The sequence below is a fragment of the Acanthaster planci genome, linkage group LG02 (assembly GCF_054643075.1).
Source record: "Acanthaster planci isolate LZ-2023a linkage group LG02, COTS_SCS, whole genome shotgun sequence".
Classification (NCBI taxonomy): Eukaryota; Metazoa; Echinodermata; class Asteroidea; order Valvatida; family Acanthasteridae; genus Acanthaster; species Acanthaster planci.
In genome coordinates, this window is record NC_141778.1 from 2,021,546 (window position 1) to 2,045,471 (window position 23,926).

Sequence of the window (23,926 nt, forward strand, 5' to 3'; positions counted from 1 at the left end):
GTGCACATAACCGTAAGCACAAACCACGTCAAACACCACCACGAAATAGAACAAAACTTTCTGCATTTAGTAAGCACGACTTTCTGCTAGCTGCTCCGCAGTGCTATAAAATTTGGACCCGGGCGCCCGGTAGCGGCATTTTTAAACGCAGCACGCCAGGGGAGTCAGTAGGGGTTCTTAAGTGCAACCGTCTGAACGGAAGTGAATTCGAACTGTTTCAAAAGTGCCCCAGGAGTACTTCGCTTGCTGAAGGGACATGGACACAATGTTGATGTCGTGAGTGGATGTAGGCCTAGCCGTAGCCAGTAAACGGCCTTAGGTTGTGAATGACGTCACATCTCACTCCTGCGCAATGCGCTTATGAGTTACGTGCACGTGGTTGGCCTTCGGGGTGAGCAGCATTTATAAGACGCACAGTCGTCTTCTGCGTTTCATTCACCACTACGACGCCTTGAACTGTCTTATCGGTAAGTTTTGGTGCGCGAGCCACCGTCAGCATGGCAACAACTGCACCTGTTGCCATCAGGTTGCTTTTGGTACTCCTCAACATGGACGTACTTTTGACTGACAACTTCGTTCCTGAGCCGGATGACAACTGCGCTTTATGGAGTGAGTATAAAGACTGTATGGTAACTAGTTTGTTGAAAATAGTTTTCTAAATACTGTCTAACCCGGTCTCTTTCCTTGCATCTCAAGCCAAAATTAAAGTAATGATTACAATTAAAAATTATAACGGAGGCTAGCACAGTAGGTCCACCCTTGTATCCCTCTGGAACAAATTTAAAGCTCTTACTGGAAAAAATGCTTGCTGTACACAATCTCTATCCTGACATATAAACAGCTTTATGCAATTAGGCAACCAATTTAAACTATGTTTTGTAAAACGGGCCGAGATTTACTTTAATTATGTCACAGGGGATTTGAGCCCCAACTTCGAGCCCTTTGAAACTTAGCATTTAAGTATATTTAGTAAAACTAAATCCAACATTATGGTGGCGTTGTTTCGGCCATTTGAGTTTCATAGTCCACAATGCGTGTCGGCGTGTTGTCTTTTTTATGCATCAAGACCGACATTGCCTGGGTAAGGATTCCTGATTTTTTTTTTCAAAAAAGGGGCTGGAATTTCTTTAACGTACACTAATTGCTGCGCGGTTTGAATCGTCCAAGCACTGAGACATTGTGTGACAGAACCCCCCCCACACACACACGTACACTTCTTCGTTTTCGCTCCATCATGCCGCCTATTTCGCCATCTCGCTGTCATCTTCAGTTGATACGATGCCAATGACTTTGGTTCGTTGCTATGTTGCCGACTTGTCACTGACAGGCCTCGGCGCGTTAAATTGGTTGCATATTCGAAACGAGCTTCTTTTAAAGTGCAGTCGTGATGTGGACAAGAACGCCCCGTCAAACGAACCCCTTCTACACTGTAGCTTTGGCACTAAACCGGTTCTCATCTTAACCCCCCCCCCTCCTTGGTATCCATATAAAATAACAACGGTCAGGGGTGTCGTATCATTACGAATATTGAAGCAGTTAAATTTTACACCAGTTTTTCGCAGAATTAGACCTAACTTTCTCGTTTAAACCAGCAATCTAACGCAAACGTACATATGAATTAAGTTGACAACGCGCGTGCTGTACGGATAGGACTACACCATGAAAGAAACATACTCCAGGTACATTTAAAACTGCAAGAGTCAATCAACCAAGCCAATGTATTTTGTCATAAGTAGTTCACACTGCCTTCCATCGACCAATTTTTGCATTTTACACGTCGAGCATTGTTCGGGTACCCTACATTCAGATTCATGACGTGCAAAACTGTACAGTGTGTGCCTGAACAAGTTCATGGATGTTTGGTGCAGGAAAAAGTGTATGATCTTGATATTAGAAAAAATGTGCTGATATTTCGGACCGATTCGTCTTGGTTAGGCTATAGGTTCAGCATGCTATGGCATGTAGGCCTTGACGTCACGGTCACCTGACGGTAAGCGTGAAATGGACACCTTTTATAGTTAACACCACTAAATATAAATTACAAGAAAATTCTAAAGTGACTATTACTTTTCCAAAGGGTGCAAATTAAACCAATATCGGCCTCAAAGTAACCAAACGGCACGATATCTTCCGTGATTTGAACGGGAACAAACGCCGATTTCCGGTCATGCATTCTACGCGATGCCGAAAAACGATCAAAGGGACAATCTATTATCAGAAAAGTACATTTCTGAGACTTTGACCAAGTACTCCGAACCGAACCGCGGTGCTGTAAACGAGCCTGTCCAGCAGGCGGCTGTAGGTCCGTCGGGATTTTTGTTGCAGTTAATGCTTCACCATTTTGGTCCGTTTGGAAAAGATTGCCTACGCTGTAATTATGCTACCATTTGGCAGCTCAAAACGGGAGTGTTTTTATGATTGGGACATTAAAAAGGGTGAGAATTAAAAACACGAAGATCCTAAACGAGTTGGGAATAAAGATGAATAAGACGCCATTGTAAAAAGGAAATGTAAAGTAAATGGAAACGTTCCATTGAATTGACAGATTAACCCATATTTGCTGGAATCGATTTATTTTGAGAGTACTTTTGATAAAAAGAAAAAAATCCGAAACTTGCTATAATAAGACTTAAAATTATATATGTGTATATTATAGAAAAACACGCATAAGGGATGCCATTCTTTAAACTGAGTGGATGGACAGGTTGCAAGACACATCTTTGTGAACGTTAAACATTAACATTCTGTTTCTTGTTTCTGTTCCTTGGAAAAATGGAATTACCCGAATGGAATGTTGAAAATCTACCTGGTCTTTACATTACCAATCACATTACTTTTGTTTTATCGCATTCCGCGTAGTTAAATGCCTGATTTATTACCATTGTGAATAATGTGACACAGATGGATACGTCAAATTCTTTAAACCACACTTCCCGCATCGGAACAGTAAATTTCACCATAAAATATTGTGGATAACCACTGATGTTTCCGGCCAGACGAGCTCAAGAGGTGGGAAGATAGCCAGCTGCTCAACTCAGTTGAGACTATTTTTATCATTTCGTAGTCGCATTTAATCAAGAGCCTGAGTCATTACAAGAATCACACCAAACCGTATACCAGAGATGTATTCACAAGATTTCGTTTTTTTATTTAACTTCTAGAAATATGCTTCAGACAGAATATTGACTCTTAAGACATTATAGACATCACCGCGGCGGTCGTATCAAGCATATTTCTTCTCTTTGACAATCCTCGGCCCGAAGTTTTTGCGAGCAAAGATTTAAACACAATGCTCCCCGGGACTCACTTAGCGGATTGCAGGTGGTTTGGCGGACATGCAGATGGAGTGTTAATGTAACGCCACGGTTTGCCCCTTGCCTTCCCTTGACGCAGGGGGTGGTGGTCGTCGCGACTGATTGACCGGAGGAAATGTTGACGAAATGTCCGTCAGTCACTCCTTGATTGTTACAGATCAGTTGGTGATGTTTAATGATCCTTTTGGCCTTGTGCTTGGATTCTCCTCAGGCTGACAACGATTTGGGTGATTGAACAGTAAGGCAAACAACAAACAAACAAACAAACAAACAAACAACAGCGACAATGACAAAGAGGACTGCAACAACAAAAATAAAAACTGTTTAAAAACATACTGATAGAAAAAAATCTAAAAAATACTACTACTAATAATAAACAAAAAACAGAAAACACAACAACTGCTAGGCATCACAAGGACAGCAACTGAACGTACGCTTGTAAAACAACAGCAAAACAACCACATTACACCAGCTTAGGTGCAAAGTACACTTTTATGCCATCCATGGATAGTGACGTTATTATAATCATGGGCGTAAATACCAGAGAATGGGGGAATTTAAACCCTAGGTTTTGACCGGGGGCTTTGTTAAATTAAGGCAGACTGTGAGGAATTGTCTAGACTTCCCAACAATGTATACATATTCAGAGTACTCAAGGTTCTGTGTAATTTTAAGGTTCTGCAGGAGTGTAACAAATCATGTATTATGAACATCGCCCTCTAGTGTTATGAGATGGTGTCTGCACCCTCCTCCTTTTCAAATTTCCAAGTCAAGGCAAGTCATCTCGTCACAATATTCCCCGTCCCCACAGCTCCCGGCACAATTCACGCCACTGATTAATTTAACATCTAATACACATAACATCAATGCAACACAACAGGTGTGAGTAGCTGCGGCACTTGTAGACTTAAAAGGTAACTTTAAATGGTATTTTCACAAGAACAACAACTAGTTTGTTCAACAGACTGCCCGAAATTCAAAAACTTGGCAACACACCGTCGTCAAAATCTCTGTTGAATCTACCGACCCCCAAAATGAGGCAAAACAAGCTAATGAACCGCTGATGCAAGTTGTCTATAGTAAGCAAACAATTCTTCCTAGGCGTCTGATTACCCGTCAGCTGTGATTTCTTCTCGGCACCGTGCAAGCGATTGAAGGGTGATAGTACGCTGCAAACGTGCCCAAGACAGCTTCTCGGAATACCAAAATCTCAAATTAAAATCTCCATGCAATCATCCGAATAAATTGCTGAAGGAGCCTGGCGCGTGCTCTGTCACGTCACATGACAGCGATACTTATCTTTCTCGATTCAAACGATGGTCACAGTTGAGATTGGTAAATTGAAGGGGCGACTGGATATAGATTAAAGAGCAAACGTGTTGAAAAACCTATCAAGCTGCCAATTTCCCGGACAAATTTCTTTCTTGTAGCCATGAAACCTTTGGAAGATTCATTTCAGAAAGCAAGGAGAGAAAAGAAACTCGAGACCAGTTGAACCTGAGAGTATTTTTATTACCATACTAAAATTACGTCTATGCATCGCGTACCGCTATATAATGTCTACTCCAGCTTGTACCCCAGCTTCTGAAAAAGTTGAGCATGTAAAGTACGCACCGGCCCGAAAGACTGTACCACGTGGTCAAATTGTCCAATACGGTTCGCTTCATACTATGGGAAGAGCGTTGGTTTCGCCCTTAATGGTCTCAGCAGTTGTACACGGCCTTAATACAAAACCTCTGTGTACTCTTATTGGGCACTTTGCCAAATAGCAAACCCACTGTCACAGTGGCGTATCCAGCTTTTGGTATGTGTGTGTGGGGGAGGGGGGAATTCGAAAGCAACTTGCACTTTTTGGCTCATTCAACATGATAACGAGGGAGACAAAATACAACCTGTTTAAATAAAGCCTATATAGCCAATAAATCCGTCAAGGGGAGGGGCTCGCCTTGACGGATTTTGGTGTCTATTTTAAAATTGTTTTTCCCAACTGAGAAAATTTCAGAGGTGAGTAGGAAAGAAACTAATCGGTTGCAAGTTGAAACCCTGCCCTCCCCCGATACGCCACTGCAATCTCGCTTGATCAGTGTAGAAACCAAGATGCGTTTGAGTGACTCGATCGCTTCAGCGCATTCTTGATTCTAATCATATTCAATAATCCAGGAAAAGGATAAAACTACTCTTAACACATGACCCAAACATTTGTTTGTTTATTGCAAACAGCGGAAATCAATTACATACACATTAATAAAACTTATGAATTAACTCATTCAAAATTCATCCAAAAGTGGACCTCTAGCCCCACACCCGGGGCAAGAGGACCACATCATAAAACCTTAAAATTTGTCACCAAAAGAGTATAAAATGCATGTTGGAATGAGTAAATTGATGATAAAACACTAAAATTGGCAATTGTAACCATTTCAGAAGCACCAGAATCCAGTAAAAAAAGAAGAAAATTCCTATATCCGTCCTCCAGTCATGGAGGACAGATATACCTAAGTATATACCTAAGTATGGGGTTGTTTGGTTTGGGCATTTTTATTGTCCTAAATCATGATTTCGAGTTTATTTATATTTCTCACACGGGCCTCAATTTATCAATATGTCCATCTTAATCTCTGAAAAAATATATATTATTGTTTGAACGCATCTGGTCAATTTCAAAACCTTTTCATTTTTTGGGCCTAAGAATTGGCCAGTTGCTTCGATGACCCACTTGCCCCATCCCCTACACCTATGGACCCCGAGCGGGACCAAAAAAAAGGGTGCAATTCTCATATTAGTCAAGGAGCAAAGTCCAGAAAACCCTCTAATTTAGGAGTTAGCTCAACACCCCCAACATCTAAGGTTTGACTTCATAATGTGGTAGTTTATACCTTACACATCTTCACTAGGTAGTATGTGGTGTCAAATTGTGGTATCACTTTTGAGAAAATCGTGATTTTTTGAAGAGTCAAGCCTTCTTTCAGTGGGGATTTCTGTAAAGACCAAACACTGTTTACATATTAGGCTTATAACACAATGTATTTTTTAGTGCAAGTTTTATCGCATTTGTTTTGGTACTTATATCATTTAAAACTATAATAAAATATTTACTACAAAGATTTCATTTTTTAATGGTTATTTGTTATAAAAAACACTTTAATATTAGTATTTTAAATTATTAATAATAAAACTTTTGGTTTTTGCATATAGTCTGGTGCCTCACATGAAAAAGAGCTATTCGTTTTTCATGCAACGGGTCTGGGTTTCAGATCAGGTTACACATGGCAAGCATAGCTTAGTCACGTTAGTTGCAGATCATCCATAGTTTTCGACTTGCAAATGTCTCTGAAGTTTGACAAAAGCCTAAGGCATTTGTTGCAGCATTCGACAGACTTCTGCCTGATGACTGAAGAGGACAATCAAGCTTATTGGTAGGTTCCAGAAGTGTTTTGCATAACTTTTTTCAACACGATTTGTCATGTTTGTTCATGACCATGGTCATATGGGGATTGTGAATTTGGGGAAACCCATGTCAGATCACGGTTCGATACTCTTTTGATATTTCTTCCAGACATTTACAAGACCTTTTGTTTTTATTTTAACAGATACATCACTTCTTTGCCATGTCACTTCATCTTATAGTGTCTTCTGATGATTATTTCTGACTACCAACGGACCAAGAAGGTTAATAATGCATGTGTGTTTTTCATTCTCAGCGCTCTTTCTTGGGTGTAACCCTTTCTTCTACGTGTTTTATACTTTGTATTAAACATGTGGGCCTTGATTAAGATTTCTGATAACAGGCTCTGTCTTACTGGCACCATTGTAAGGGTAGTATCCATATTTAGCACTTAAATTAAATTGCTACTTGAGACAACATCATTCATGTGAAAAAATACAAAATCATTTCTTTCATATGATACAGCACCGAGACGTCTTTTCTCTATGAGAGCTTTGTCATGATCGTCCCATCTTCATCAGCGGGCCAACAGCAAATGGAGTTCACTGTCATGGACTAAAAAGAACGAGTATGTGTTTCACAAATTGATGTTGCTGTTGCTTTTTTGAATAGGGGATTTGTTTTTAAAAAGTTAGATGGTCTTTTGATATTTCTTCCAGACCAGACATTTACTGAAACCTTTTCGTTCTTATTTTAACAGATACGTCACTTCTTTGCCAAGTCGCTTCATCCCATGTTGTCTTCTGGCGATTATTTCTAACTACCAAGAAGGGTTGTTGCAGGTGTGTGTTTCACTCCCATTGCTGTTTCTTTTATGGTTTACGTTGGACATGTGGGCCTAACAGTATACTAAAAAGAAATAGATTTTGATTCATAAATAAATATACATAATTTCAAAAAGATTTATCCATACTGTTATTTGTGTTGTTAAGAGTAGTGGTTAATTCTCAAGGCACTTTCAAACATTAATTTTATTTGGTTGCTGTTATGTTTGTTTCAATGTTATAGTGCCCATCCTCACAAGCATGGACAGCCAAGATGATGAGGGGTCATTTGTCCTTCTACCTGCAAAGAGAAAAAGACGAACAAATTTTGACAAGTGTGTAATCTGCCAGATAGATACAGATGAGTCCCTAAGAACACCACTGCCGTCCTCTATACCCAAACTGATTTCTGCATTAGAAATCCGTGAAGACGATGTGTATGAACGTCTGAAGCCTGACATTGGACATCTGCCAGAACTTTCATTTCTTTGGCATTCCAAATGCTATGAGGCCTTCACAAGCAAGGAAAATCTGCGTCACTTTCTGAAACGGAGACGTGCCATTTCCCCGACTCCATCAGAGATTTCCACAGTCAGTAGTGCGGGTTCAAATACAAGTAGTGGAACACCACGCGTGTCCAGATCCAAATCTACTCCCACTGACTGGTCGAAGTGCCTGTTCTGCAAACAGCTAACCCACAAAAAAGTGAAATCGATGGTAGCGGCCAGCACATTTCAAGTCTGTGAAACTATTTATCATGCTGCTGAGTGTAGAGGAGATGAAGAGCTGCTGCGGGTGCTGCGTGGTGTCAATAATGACCTTGTGGCAGCTGAAGGAAAGTATCACAAAGCCTGCTTTTCCACATATGTGAGCAAGTCAAATCTCAAGCGCCAAGTTGCCATCGAAAGCAAACAGGAGAGCACATTTGACATTGCAATGAGAGAGTTGGTTGCAGATATTTCACCTGACATTGTAGCCGGTAAAGCCTTCAACATGACAACACTGCTGAAAAAGTACAAAGATTGTTTGAAAGATCATGGAGAATCTGCTGACTCATACACCAATCAGCGGCTAAAAAACAGATTGCAAAACCACTTTGGTGATGGAATTGTTTTCCACCAGACATTTGGGCCATCAAGGTCTGAGCTTGTGTACTCAAGCTCAGTATGCTTGCAAGATGTCATCAATGCTGCACATCAGAGGTCAACATTGGATGCACAGAGTGTTAATCCAAAGCAAGGGGTTCCATCCGGTGAGAATGCAAGTGACGACCAGCAGAAAATAATACATCAGGCAGCGACATTGATCAAAGCAGACATCAGTGAATGCAGCCCTCAGTTGTGTGATGCACTCCCTGGCTTCCATGCTCTGACTGGATGTGATTCTACAAGTTCTCTTCATGGAGTCAGTAAGAAGAAAGCCTTCAGTAAGTTGTCATCATCTGTGGCCTTTCAGGAGGCAGTTTCACATCTTGGAAAGAACGTTCCTTCAGAGAAAGATGTACAGGTTTGCTGTGAGCGCTTCATATGTAGCCTGTACACAAACAACAAGAGAGCTGGGAGCAGTGTCAATGATGTTACATACTGGCTTTTCTGTCAAAAGGGACAAAAGAACGAAAACCTGCCACCGACACAAGACAGTCTGACTCTACATGTTAAGAGGGCACACTACCAGACCATGGTGTGGAGAAGGGCCCTTCATCAAAAGCAGAATCTCCCACCGGCAGCTGGAAACGGTTGGGAGATGAGAAGTGGTGTTCTCCAACCAGATTTAATGACGAAAGATCCAGCACCAAGAGGATTAATTGAGTTAACAGTCTGCAATTGCAAGACTTCATTCTGTAGACGCAGGGTTTGTCGTTGCCACACAGAGGGTCTGGCGTGTACAGAGTCCTGTGCTTGCATGGCGTCTGAAGACTGTGAAAATCCAAACAACGTGACAGGGGAAACTTTGGATGATGACAGTGAAGATGACTTGGATGCATAAGTATACAAGTAAAAGCATCAACTGTTTTTGTAAAGAACTGTCTTTTTTGATAAAAACAGGTTTCTTTTGAAATTTCACAATGGGACAGGCAGCCTACAATTAGAAATTGGTTTTCTACACGCCAGCAACACAAGTAAGAAGATTGGGTTTTTTTGTCGAGCATGCAGCTACATGTAATTTAATTTCCTAGTCCACATGTATGTGCCCGAAAGTTGCCTGACATAATACATCTGACAGAAGTAATTTACAGCCAGTCTACTATTACAGTAGCGACAGAAACCTTAAGCTAATATTTGCATTCTTTAACTTAAAAACATGATGTGGCAATATTTCTTTAACAAGAAAGTCCCTTAAATGTTGCTTTGTTGTAAGAAAATGGGAGTATGATGCAGATTTGAGTGGATTACAAATTTGCATTGCAACCATGCAGTATCAATTCCAAAAGAAATATGCAAAACAAGGGCTTGAAATTTCCTGTGGAACTTAAAAAGTGGCTGTGGTAAAGCCTTATTGACACCTAAGGCCTTAAAATATTATTTGGTTGAAAGAAAATAGGAACTTAATTTGAATTCATATGAGGAGACATTAGTTAGCCCCACTTGTGTGGCTGCAGATATGCTACACTGTGTGGTGTAGCATATCCGCAGCCACAATTAGTCAGTTCAAATTAAAGTATGAGTTTAATTAAATCTGATAGGATAAGCCTCAAATGAGGAATTTGCATTTTTCTGTAAATGAAAAATGGACTTGGTAGTGCTGCCTTGACCACCTAAAACACTGAAATGTTCAAGAAATGGGAATCCATTTATACAAATACGCTAAATTTGATGAGCCACTAGAACATGAGTTACACGTTCCCGCCCTACAACCGAAAAATGGGCGTGGCAGCATTGTTTGGACCTCCCAAGTTCTTGACATGTACATTTGTGACAGATTAAGGGATTATAATGTTTCATTATCCATTTCTTGGGAAATGAAATAAAAACAGAAGCTAGAAGTTGCAGCTTAAAGCAAGACTTCGAATTTTCTTTTGTGTTTTATTATTTATCGCATTTTCAAAATATTGTAAGATTTTTACGTATAGCGCAAAAGTGCTACCACAATTTGAGGCCACATACTACCTAGAAATGTTCTCTAAGGTCTATTCCACCAAGTTATGCTGTCAGACCTTAGATGTTATGAGGGTTGAGAACTTTCATTTTTTCAGGGTCCGTGCTCCTTGACTATATAGCCGAGGCTCTTTTGGTAGGAACTCCATTTCGCTGGTTTACGAACGACTGACGCATGCGTTGCATAGGCGTCATTACCAACAAAACGAAGACTCCCTACCATGGTATACCAGCATGGCTCTTTTCAACTGATGAGAGAGTGCTTCTGTTTAAGGCGGATATCCATCCCGTCTAATACGCCACATCGTACAGTTGAGTTGCTTGGGATCGCGCGCTTTGTACGTACAGCATCCGTTCCACGTGAACGTACGCACGGCGCTGTCACTTCCTATCTCTGCAGATCTTTGGTGACAAAGTATAAACACATCCTCTCTAATTAATACTAGTCCTGAATAGATCAGCTGAGCTCAATATAGACTGATAAGGTGCTCGTGCAGTTTGTTTTAATCTGTGACTATCGGTAAACGGACACAACTGCCATCAGATGATGAAAGCCTAACTTTTGGTTATAATACAGAAAAGGGATAGTGTCTCACTGATTCCGGATGGTGCTTGGTGGGATCAGAGATCTTAGCTAATGAAGCTCGTTTGAGTCGTGGGTGTTGACTCAGCTTTACTGCGAGTGGGGTATTTTCAAGTATAAATGGTATGGTCGGTGTTTTAATGACTAGAGAATGCCCAGTTCTGCAATATTTTAGCAGCCGACTCAACCACATTTTGATAATTGGGAACACTCATTTTACACTTGTCTTGCACGCGTGTTTTGCGCGAAGTCGATGCCAAAGACTATTCGAAGCGAGTTTTAATAATACAAGACGAATGGGGACGCTCAGTCTGTACACTCAAGCCGGGAAGAAGTCTTGGCCTAAGTTGGAATACCTGAATACTCTCGCTGCATACAAATATTGGTGACAACATGCTGTTGAAAACGAAATCTATATCTTGCAGTTTTTTTGGGGGGGGGATGGTGACGGTTGGTTTTTTCGTGTTATTTTATTGTGGTTTTTGTTTCTCAGTTTTTCCACCATTCCATAGTTCAACGTCCGGTTAATCGGGGAAGGGGACCTTCAACTATTTCTTTGTAGCCTACTGTATATCTGAATAAATATTCCAATTCTTTAAACTTTAATAGTGTTTTGCAGGTTTCCTAAGTTCACTTCCTTTTGATAATAAAAAGCAGTGGCGTAAATTTGTGGCGGGCATTGGGGAATGGGAAATTGTGGCATTACTTAACCGGCCATGGAAATTTGAAAAGCGGGGAGGAGGGCGACTCTGGGCTGACACCATATGACACCATAATAGGGGGAGATGTTCATGATCCAAAACGTACAGTTAACATTATTACATTCCTGGTTTTAAAAAATTCTCCCTTTTGAGTGCTATTGAAAATATTTTGGATGTTGGGAAGTCCGAAAAATTCTTCACGATTCGGTTTAATGTTTTTCTCACAACGAAAAAGTGGAGGGGTGATTCATTAGCCCAGCCCCACCTAAAACATTAAATACCCCCCATCCCCCCGGGATTTACACTCAAGTTAAACGGCCCCTTAGCCCCGTGCATTATGTAAATGTGTTCAGTTGGACCATTTCTTAACGTTCTCACTTTGTGCATCTTTAAAAATTACTCTGAGATGGATCTAAAACAAAAAAGACCGTCAAGGCGATTTTCACAGTTTCGACGAACCGTTGTTTCTGGAGGATGTAAATATTGCAGACACGATCGTGCAACCTCTTCACATCACTTCGAGGAGGAGAAAAAAAATGAAAACGATAAAATCTGTGACAAAAAGGGCCGGAAGTGCTTGAGAGTGGACGGCCGTAAAGAGCGAGCCGAACCGATAAACTGTTGGTCTATCCACTTGTTCGTGCCTCGCTGGATCTTTGCTTTCAAAACGAGAGGTTTTAAACGGCTGGAATCGCGACTCGAATATAACAGGCTCTTGCTCTAGTGGCGTATTTTGTCTTGCGCAGAGAGTCCGTCAGATATCCCGAGCGAGTGCATGCTTGCGTTTTGTTTCAACAGCCAAGTGGAAACGGAAAGTTTGAATTTGCTCTCGGTAAATATTGTAACGGTTGAAAAGAATCAAGCTCAGACTGTATTTTTTGTGTGGTCGTTGTTCGTGGACTGTTTCAAGAAGTTAACGCCCAGTCATTCATAACCATTAAAGTTCTGTTTTTCTCCACGCCGCTCCCAAGAATAAGTAAATTTGTGCTTGGTCTCGAAAAGGATATGAAGCCGAGTTTCTTAAAAGCCTGCGTGCGTTTTGGGTTGGATTTCACAAGTCTTGGTCTGTGCTTTGTTTGCCTTGGTTTGTATGCTAAGACCAGTGTAAACATGGAAAAAGCCTTGTTTTGTTGTGGCACGCGCCGATGCGGATATCTTCGTGAAAGTTTCTGTCAGTCATTATAAAGCCCATCGGGTTTGCGTTGTCATATAACTGAAATGACTGATATAGAAATTGGACGTTTAAGACCCTTCTGCAAACATGACTTAATTTGGGTTATGTCCGGGAATGTATTAATTTTCCCTAAATGCCTTAAGCTGAAAATTCAAGCAGAAATAATCACTTAATGCACCTTCCACACTGACCATTGAGAAAATGCTGCCTATTCAATGTAACCAAACCATAAAAACGAGGGCTGACCACAAATTTCCAACTGAAAATCACTCTGGCGGAGAGTTCGAGACTGATGATCACGCTCGAAATCCGGTAACAGGGCCAAAAAGAGCTACAATCACTAGTGCTAGAGCTGCTTAAGGTTTAAGGAATGGTTGTAGCAACGGTGACCCGTTGTCTACTTATTGGAGCAACGGGTTGTATTCTGGCGATGGTTTTCGATTTTATCCCCCTGAGCTGAAAAGCACCCCCAATCGTTGCTCGTACTCAGCCTGCTCCACGTCAAACGCGCATATACTGAGGACGGAGATCAATGGTTGGTACCCGTACCAAAAGGACAACCAATTTCGTTAACAAAAACGCCCTCTTTTGTTCGCTCGGAGCTGATGGGCAGCGCTGACGTTGTCAAGGCGGGTTCACGTTACAGCCCGACTGACACTGCTTGGCCGCGGCTTGAAATAACACGTTCGTTTATAAGAATGGTACGAAGCTTGAAGCGCTCTCCAAGTCAATTAGGCATGGCCTTTCTGTCATATTGAGGTGGCCAGAATGGATTGGGTCTTATGTAGCATGCGCAGAATGCGCCATGACATCTCATAAAATTCTACAGGAATTTCAAATGCAAGTTGAATATAAAATTCATGTAGAATTTAAACTCACAGTGTGATGAGCTCTTTCAAAATTCAACTGACGAAAAATGATGATGGACAATGAAAAAATACGCATTTTGCGATGTTCCTGCGAATGTTTGATCAGGAATGTCATCTGAAATGTTGGATTCATTGATTTATAGGTGCAAAAAAATTAGGGCACAGATTATTTCTGTGCATTTGTCGGTTTGGGAAGAACATTCGATTAATCTCGATAGAAAACTCAGTGTTGACAACCGGCGCAGCAGACAGGATAAACTTGTCGGGTCAACTAGACGCAGCTGTCTAAACAATAAACTTTCCGAAGTTCCTTTTCTCTCTGGAAGAATCATTATTTCTTCCAGAGGGGGAAACTACTCTAGGGAGACAGTTACTGGCCAGTAAATGATCAGTGGAGGTACGTCTGTGGACAGCAATCTTGCAGTTCCGACAGCCTTTGAGTGCTCGTAAATTTTACTACAAAGATAATTACATGCGCTGGCATAAAATGAGCCGCGAATTAATGCAATGTTTGTGAACAAATAAGGCACGGCAAAATTCAAGACCCTGTATTTCCATGAAGATTTATAGTCAACAGAGCGTCATTTTCACAATAGATTACAGCATTTTCCTTTGCCTATTTCTTGTTGAATTTGTCAACAAGAAATACGAAGTGAATACTTGTTCGGCATATCAAGAACTGCAACCTTCTGTCACTTACTTATACTCATATCGTATTGGCATAAATGTACAATGTGATTAATAGAACCTGTGATGGGCTCTTGTATATACACAACGGCATTGCCTTTCATGGGAAATTTTGGGATACTTTCATAAAATTCTGATGTATACGTTTCCGTATAATTTGTTTTCTCGTTATTCAGTTCAGCCCCCAGCTGGTGTACCTGAGGCCTTCCCGATCGGGCTTGGTAGGAAGGCTGTGTGTGGAGTCAACAGCACCCAACCGACGACGTGTCCTGACGAGCGGACGTGTCAAGAGGAGTGCGTCAACCTCAGGGGCATCCAACACTGTTGGTGTGACGAGGGCTGTGATGACTACGGAGACTGCGGCCGCGACTCGCCCCGTAATGTCTGCTATCGAACCGGACCTCCCTTCCCGACCGGCCATCCGGTCACCGGAGCCGGGGTTCCACCGGCACGACGCGCTCGAGAAGAGTGTGTCCGGACTTGGATCACCAATGTGCTCGAAAGGGGAGGCGTCCCCGTAAGGGCCGAATACGGAGGCCATTGGCTCGAGGCCGGCTGTCCGCCAGGTTACAGAAACAAAGAGATCGAGTCCAAGTGCATCTCGGAACAGGGGACTCTGATCGGCAACTTGACACTGAATAACACCGACCACATGATCCATTCTGTGCCGGTGACCGGCCGGTTGGACAATGAGTGGAGGCATTTCAAGAATGTGTACTGCGCATTCTGCCAAGGGGTCAAACTCCAGGACATGCTGCCATGGAATCTGTCCAAAATTCATTGTACGGAACTTCATCTCATTTCACCTGGGCTGCCGCCTGTGCTTGTGGATCAGGACTGCGTAAAGTTCGCCTACAGATTCGACCCCTCGTGCCCTACCGATGATGCTGGCGCACCATTCAAACAAGCGAGAGTCTGCAAGCCAGATCTGGTCGAAGACTGTCCGGACGAGCTGGAAATGAACGCCACGGAAGCATGGGCTGCTGATCTGTGTAAGAGCTACATGGCATTGATTCAGTGTGACGTAAGGTGGTACAAAAACCCGCACTGTTGCGTATGCCACGGTCACAAAACGTCGAAATTCTGCTACAAGCCGAACACCATCCCGGGAAGTGCTTCTACGCCGATCTCCATTCCGTTCGACTTTCTGCCACTCGCAGACGACGCCATCGATTCGGTTGCGCTGTACCTGGAATGCCCACACGGGTTTAACTTCTCGTTCAATGCACAAAAATGCATTCCAGCTGGTGAAGTGCGTGCCTTGTACTGTGACAAAGCCTTACCCGTGGTACAAGCCAAGGTCCTAGTTTCGGTAGAGAAAACTGCTTCATCCGACAATTCTTGGCTGCAAGTCTTTGTCTCGCTGTTTGAAGAATCCATGTTCCTTGACCGCTACCAGACTACGATCGCAAACTTGGACTACAAACTCCAGACCAGCGAAGGTGAACAACCGGCGCCTAGGTCTCAACAAGGCTTCGATGGCTTCCTATGGGAGTTATCTTTTGACACGTCCAACATCAGCACAGTGTGGGAACAGTTTAACAACCTCAGTGATGAAATGACAGCGATGGAATTGGCCCTTGTTAACAACACCCCGTCAATTGAGCTCCTCCAGATGAAACTGACAGAGATCTGTTCCGGGGAAGATACCCTCGATAGGTGCACGGAGCAGACCTTCGATCCCAACGAAGTGACCCTTTACGTTTTCGGGGGCGTCAAGTATATTCACCACGACGACGAACTGGTGTTGTACCGGGCCGACAGCCTAATTCTCCGCGTAGAGTACTCCTTGGAGAGTCGCTCTCCAAACGTCTGGGAAGTCTACCGAGAGCTCATTATTTGCAACGCCACAAAGGATCTGCTGTGTCACTACATCACACTGAGGCCGTCGGAGTACCGCATCGATGAAGATGGTGCGATGAGGTTCAACGTTGAAGGAAGGCATTACGAGTCGACTGACTACTTGATTCTCACCGACGACAGCGCCCAGGTCTGTAAGGATAATTTCCAAGACCTATGGTTCGACTACTCTCTCCCTCAATACATCCTCAACGTGGTGGGCACCACGCTGTCTTCGCTAGCGCTCGTACTGACCTTCATAACCTACTGCGCGTTCTCCAATCTGCGCACAGTACCCGGCTGCGCGACCATGCACTTCGTGGTGGCGCTCTTCGCCGGGGAGATCTTGCTGTTGGTCGGGGGCTCGTCTGGGATTCGTGAGTCACATGGAGCCTGCACCTTTATGGCTGTGATCTGCCATTATATCTGGATGGCCTGCTTCTTCTGGATGACAGCCCTAGGGTAATTAAGTAACTCACAAGTAAAAGTCCTAAAAGCAAAATATAAAAACTAGCTGCCAGTCATTTATTTAAGTGACTTCAATAATGATGCTTTAATCCCAGAGCACAGCCAACAATTTCTTCCAGTCATATTGTAAAGTATTGTAAACGGATGGGATACACCCTGGGACTCCTAGCCTGTCGGTTCCAGCTCAGTAATAAGGCTGTTACAAAACACAGAGAAGGTACACTTCATCCTAACCCCATCGTAGATGATTAACCGCTTGCAACAAACGAAGAAAGAAAGCATAGGCCTACTGAAGACACTATAAAGTGAACTCCAACCTAAGGAGATAGCCTTAAAAGAGCGGCTTTTTGCATTTGCGTAGAGATGTATGAAAGAGTAAAGGGGTTAACTGCAAGAATTCAGTGCTAATAACAATTTTTTCTTTGACAGTTTTGACGTCAGCCGTACATTCTCTATGACAACGGGGCCGAGGTTGGTCGAGAAGAGCGGCCACGCCCTCCTGTGGATGTGCGCCTTCGCCTGGGGCATGCCGGCCGTCATCATCGCCGTCTGCCTCCCACTCCACTTTGTCTACTCCTCCACCTCCTCCCTGGGCGGCATCGAATTCAACTACGGCCTGGGCGGGGTCTGCTGGATCCGCCCCGAGATGGCTAACCTCCTAGCCTTCGGCCTGCCGGTGTTGGCGTCCTTGCTAATCAATGCTGCCCTCTTTGTCAAGACAATCGTGGGGTTGCGAGAGTCCAAGAAAATCACAAGTTTCATCGAGAAGGATAAATCCGCAATGCAGCGGGCGAGCGATGAGTTCTTTATCTACTTGAAGGTTTGATTAACAAACAATAAAATCTACACATGTGCTGATTCTTTGTGTTCTGATTCCAGACACTAATTCGAAAAAAAATTCCAATCTACGATGCCAAACACAGGACGTAACTTGGATGTTTGACAATTTCCCTCTTGTAAAAGTTGTCTGTAGATGATTCCGGTATAGTTAAGGAATATGAATTGTTCGTGTGCGTAATTATCATTATCCAGATAAATTATATTTTTCATCCTTTTTTGTAATGGTAGTCACCCACAAGTTAAACCAAACGGCATCCATTGGGTAAACACCGATTCTCCTTTAAAGCAAACTAAAAGTAGGCCTAATGATCTCAAGAAGAAATGTTGCAGTCTGGTGCCTTTATGATGCCAAAACGACGCTCCGGCGTCAATTTTATTTTGCAAAGGACAGACCCATAACTGCCTCATCAGGACAGTTAGAGTGAAGTTGACTGAAAAAAATATTAAACACGCACAGGAATTGAAATTAGGATGTTCGTTAATATCCAGTCCATGTCCTTGATTTAAGCGCGTCAGACTGCTGTCAATAGTATTTTCACAGGTATTCTCATCTTATTTCCCCGAAGGTGTCTGTTCTTATGGGACTGACCTGGATCTGGTTCTTCATTGCTGCTTTCACGAGGGAGACCGCTATCTATTACGTGGCCATTATTCTTAACGCCTTCCACGGCTGCTTCGTGTTCGTTGCCTTCGTCTGCAACCGGCGTGTCTGGGCCATGTGGCGGCGGAAGATTGGAGGGAAACGCGGTGCGGGTACCAGCAGCAGCAGCCGCAGCCGCAGCGGAACCATCTCTACGGGGAAGGTCGGCGGCAGCCTGGGAACCAACATGACCAAGTCCTCGTCCGTGGTGACATCAGAGAGCCCGGTATCTGGGAGCCCAGTGCCTGAACGAATAGGACTGAATGGAACGCAGTTGTAAGAGAGAGGGCTGAGACTGTTGATTGTCGAGGAGCAAGCGACCATTCAAATTTGTTGGTTCAATGAGCCAGAAATTAGCTAGCGTTATTTAATTTGCATGCTTGGCATAATGTCTGGGTTGAATTTATGTGTAAAGTAGTACATTTCTATTTAAAAAGATGCAAGTTTGCCAAATCAGCACATGCATGTATTCAAATAATTAAATATTCCATATACAAATAATCTCTAATATATATGAAAACAGTATTACTTGCTCCACGATATAATTCAAAATTTGCCTTAAATTATGTGACTATTAGATATTTTATGACTATTTTCGTAGTGCCCTGTTGGTGACATCATTGAAGACTTCTTAAATTCGAGTTTTTACAGATAGGTATAATAATTTTCCTGACCGAATTCGTAAACGTAACATTTGCATACACCATATATTCACTCAAAGTTAGCAAGAAATAGATTACCGGTCTAGAGCGCCATTCAAAGAGCAACAATGGCCATTCAATTCTACTTCATGAGCATGCAATTGCCCAGTTTTGTTTTGAAGAGTAGGCACTCAGTTTGGAAAAAACATGCACAGTATGTACAAATTCGTGCGGATGATCCGCGGTAAGAGTTTGGGCAATCAATTTCGTGAAATACGCAAGGCAAGCATAATTGCGTGCACTATGTTTTTCAAAAAATGCTAATCGTCTATTTCGTCTTTTTTCTATTTAAATAACTATGAAAATAAAGAATGACATTTGAGTAAAATGTGAAAAAAAGGATGAGAAAAACTCTTAATGATCTTAGTAGGAACAAACATAAATTTTATATTTATAAATATATATATATTATAAATATACAGCAAATTGCAAATCACTAAAGTGCAATAAGCAAATTACAAATTACTTGACTGTGTTCAGTCTTTATTAATCGCTGTCCATTTCAAGGATTCTTGCATGAGCATCCGTGATGAAGGTTCAGTGTAAGTATCGCCTCCAACTTTTGATTAGCCTGAATGAACAGTGCATTTGATCCGTAACTTTCCATTTATGATACACAAGAATATTTAACAATACTTTGAAGATATCTCTTTGATTTTATGTGTGTTCCCCTTTTTCTGTTCTATGATTATGTAAATTAACTGTCGTGCTTTTTCCTCTCATCTTAACTTGGAACTATATCATATCATATCAGACACACTGTTATTTCCTTTTTCAATTTGAAGGCTCAAAGCGCTAACATGATTGTCCATAGAAGAAAATGAAAGTAAGATTTCGGATGAATTCTCCATCCGGTCATCTGGCGCAAATTTTATTGTATGACGGAGTGTGTATCGTCAAATTGTATATAGCTAGTTCTAAATTATATGCCTGAAAGTATTGTTGCGTTCCCTAAATATCAAGTCGATAGTACATGGACTTTTCTTTTGTCTACGGGATGTGTTATTGGGGGCCAATAATTTATTAAAAGGTGGACGGGAAACAAGGGGTTTGGGTGACAGTCAAACTGTCCCCCCACTGCAGAAAGACCTTCAACCAGAGGAGGACCCTACGCAGGCACCTGCAGACGGCAGGTGCAGAGCTCCACCCAAGTTATGCAATTCGAGAAAGCTTGTCTGAAGTAGTTTCTTTTGCAAGTTGAAGTTCAATTTGGTCGCTTCAAATGCGACTCTTTTAGATCTGTTCAAGGTTACTTTGTGCAATATGCCAAGTGTATTCAGTGAGCAATGTGTTTGAGGTAGATAGTATTTAAGCTCATACCTTCTAGATGACATTTATAAATGGCCTTCTACATTCCTCTTTCTTCAATATCCTAAACAGTATGGAATTATTCCAAATTTGAAATGACCTCATCGTAAGGCGTGGCTGGCCCTGACAACGGCATGAAGTCACTAATTCTGACAAAATGAGACTCTGAATGTTACTGCTATTGGCTAGAAATATACGTGGCACTTATTGAGGCCAGTGAGTAGCGGCTGCTATTGTTCCCTTATAAACTCTCACGTTACTCCTATAGCCACAGCCATTATGTAAATGGCTTGGTTGTTTGGGGAACATTCAGAACAAAAGGGAGTACCGGTACTGTCTAATGGACTGTACACTGAACTCAGTGCATTCGCATCTCGCACTCATATGTTTGCCTGAATATGCACAGAACCATGCGATTTCCCCAATGACGTATCCTCCATAGCTGTCTCCTTGTCCCCGTGTTGTTCAGGGGTGATAGTGAGAAGATCTGGTCCGGCAGCGTCTACGTATAAATTGCCTTCGTTTGTGAATTGTATTAATGATAAATATGATTGCGACATATTAGTGAAATCACCACGATGAGAAAATCAAGAAGATGGAATTCTCAACCGTTAGTCTCTATCTCAGGCGTTGTTCTTGTTTAAGGGCAAATGTGCAGGGAGTAATGTAGCTTTGACTTCTATCAAAACTTTTGCCCATATGGGGATTCGTAGCATGAGGGAGAGTGGTTGGTGAGCCGGTGTCTGTACAGCTTTAACACAAAAACTGGTTGACAGACACATGTTTTCCTTTTTGTTTAATTTTTGCGGCCAAAATTTTAAGAGGAGCTTCAACCCACGGGGCTCGATGCAGAATGCCAAGAAATGGGGGGTAGGGATTTGGCCGTCATAATCAGTTACTTGGTTGTTTCATGGGGTGAATTTCGGCAATGACTTTAATAGGGTAAGTGACGTACACTGGTAACCTTGTACCCGATTTTCAGTTCAAACGATTCCAAAGACTGGGCTAATTCCTGGTTATGACCACCAAAACCGTACTTTTTACGTACCAATGGTGACGTAAGGCGTTTCACAGATATGTTTACTTTCTCTTTAGATAATCCTCTAAAATTATTTACTTTCTGGTCTAAGAGGGATTTCCTGAGCACAAAATAAAAACTTCCAAAGACTCTTCTGTCCCAAGCTCATGAGATCGACAGAAATTAGTATCATCCAGCATGAGCTCACAACATGACTGTGCGAAACGTCGATCGGAGCACCACACACAAATTTCGCAGGTGTTTCGAATCCTGGCTTCGATCCGTTTGTCGCTCTAACTGGTTTTTAAAATAAAGCGTAGCCCTACTTTTTTCTCTCAGTGTTATGGTGATTGAACAAATAGCGCCCTCGTGTGACTGAGCAAAGCTTCATCCATCAATTACATGAACGCAACTTTGCTGAGAGTGTTCCGAAAACTCCCAATTCAATATCATCCACTCTTGTTATTCATCATTTGTTCCATGACAACCAATCAAGTTTTCCAGATATCAGATCTACATATTGAAGTTACTGTTGACTCTCAGATTTACCTCCGATTTTTCTGAGTTATCTCAGTTTACCATCACCTACTGAGCTTGACGGAGAGATGGTGCACATCATAAAATGGTGATCCTTGGTTGAACTAGTGTGGCTGAGCTAAAAAAATTGTTATACTTTTTGTAAGCGTCATTTCATGGGAGTAGTTCCCCTCTAAAAATACAGTTTTTGTTTAGAGTCCCCCTGTATTTTTCTATTAGTGTATCCCCCTGTTTATTTACTTTGGCCCTTGCTTCTACCCATATAATTTGACCACATGATCTGACCGCTTAGTTTGAAGAGCAAACCAGCAGAGACACTATCACTGCTCATGTATTTCTCCCTCCTCACTGGAGTGGGCGTTTCTGCCTGCGTCAGGTTTCTGTCTGCTTCTATGAGTCAGTGATCGAAAGCCAAACTATCCTCATTAAATCTATTTTGACACACTGTATAGGTTTTTGGTCCTTTAGTCATTTTGGTTAATGCATTTTTTTGAGGATGGGGTTCTTTTTCATTAATTAATAAATTGTTTTGTGTCCTTTTTAAAATCAAATATTGGTGTTTGAGTCCATATTAATCCAGTTTCCTACGACCTTTCCCTCAAAGATCCTCGGTTTAGTTAGAGTTTTTCTTATTTTTGCTGTTTTGAAAGTTTCCCCAGAGTGTGCCACCCCCCCTCTCAGTTACATTAGAAAGCCCAGGTACAGCAGCCAAGACTTGGATTGGAGCCCAGGGTATCGTGAGGTGGCTGACCCAGGATTGGCTACAGCGAGAATCATTAGCGAATGGCATCCCAGAGTTGTTTGCGCCGTAACCGAGCTTTGTTGGGCAGCTTGGATTAAGAGACAAGAGAGGACTCTCGAATACGTGACCCAAGCACATGCACAGTTTTAGGTTTTCATGCCGGCCGGCTCATCTTCTGAATGATAATTACTCGAGTATCCTGCTTTAATATCCTTTTCCTGGATTACTTGTTTATCCAACCGTCATAAACACCTTGCTGTGCGCAAAGTACCTTCTGTATATTTTTTGTTCCTGCCTAAATAAGTGTTACATAAAGATTTCAAAGTTTTAGCCAAATGAAAAGTAATCGCTTGCTACACATTTAATTTTTTTTTACCGTAGACTGTTTTTCCTAAGGGGGAGTATTTTCCAATTTAGTTCAATCATTATGCCCAATAGCGGTTATAAGTCAGTGTTGAAGCCTGTGACGGCGACAACGCATTGATTTGGAAGTGGTGCTGTTTTTTTTGCAAATGCACAAGACTAACTTTAAAGTAGTGCGTGGTACCCTGAATCACAAGGTTGTTTATTAATTACACGCTTGGACTGGAGCCCTGTAAAGTTGTTTTATTCTGCTGTGCTTAGTTCGGCGCGCCGAAAAAAAGTTTTGATTATTTTTCTCGCCCATCATAAACCCTCCTAAATCACAAAGTTGTTGCGGGTTTCCTGAATACAAAAATGAAAAGCACTTTGAGAATCTGAGCGAAAAAGACCATGAAGTCTGTGCCACTTGATATTTTCAACGGGCTGTCACACTTTTGCCGAACCACACGCACACAAGTGTGTAAACGGCTTCAATCGTGGACTCCCAGTTGTTCCTCTTTTGTCCATGCTCAACTTTTTCGGAAGACCTCCTATATATTTTGTACACGTTTTCCAACCGTGGACTCTTCGGCAACCGAGGACCCTATTTTTCCCAAATGTTATAGGTCCACGATTTGAATGTGTATACAAACTCACTATACACATTGTACACTGCACACACGAACACCATACGGTGTCTTGACACTGACTCCAGCAATCGAAATATTTCTCTGAACAAAGACACACTTGACATACATGGCCAAAGCGAAGCGGTATAACGGATGGAGAACTTCACTGTGAATACGCCCCGCGTAAAACGTTGTAATCAACCTCGACTCATTATATGGGCTGCGAGGGC

General features: G+C 42.2%; 1 protein-coding gene and 1 long non-coding RNA gene across 2 annotated transcripts; both read left to right on the forward strand.

The window, feature by feature from the left end:
• The first annotated feature begins 450 nt into the window (after positions 1 to 450).
• Positions 451 to 21,036, forward strand: LOC110985775 (uncharacterized). Its single transcript, XM_022247077.2, has 4 exons — positions 451 to 609; positions 14,809 to 16,933; positions 17,369 to 17,759; positions 18,346 to 21,036. Exons 1-4 carry the CDS (start codon positions 498 to 500, stop codon positions 18,697 to 18,699), a joined length of 2,982 nt encoding a protein of 993 aa, XP_022102769.1. The 5' UTR covers positions 451 to 497; the 3' UTR covers positions 18,700 to 21,036.
• Positions 6,091 to 10,523, forward strand: LOC147799791 (uncharacterized). The gene is made up of 5 exons (XR_015423509.1): positions 6,091 to 6,730; positions 6,905 to 6,996; positions 7,225 to 7,327; positions 7,460 to 7,541; positions 7,768 to 10,523. It is a non-coding gene; the product is annotated as an uncharacterized LOC147799791 (long non-coding RNA).
• Positions 21,037 to 23,926: the final 2,890 nt, after the last annotated feature.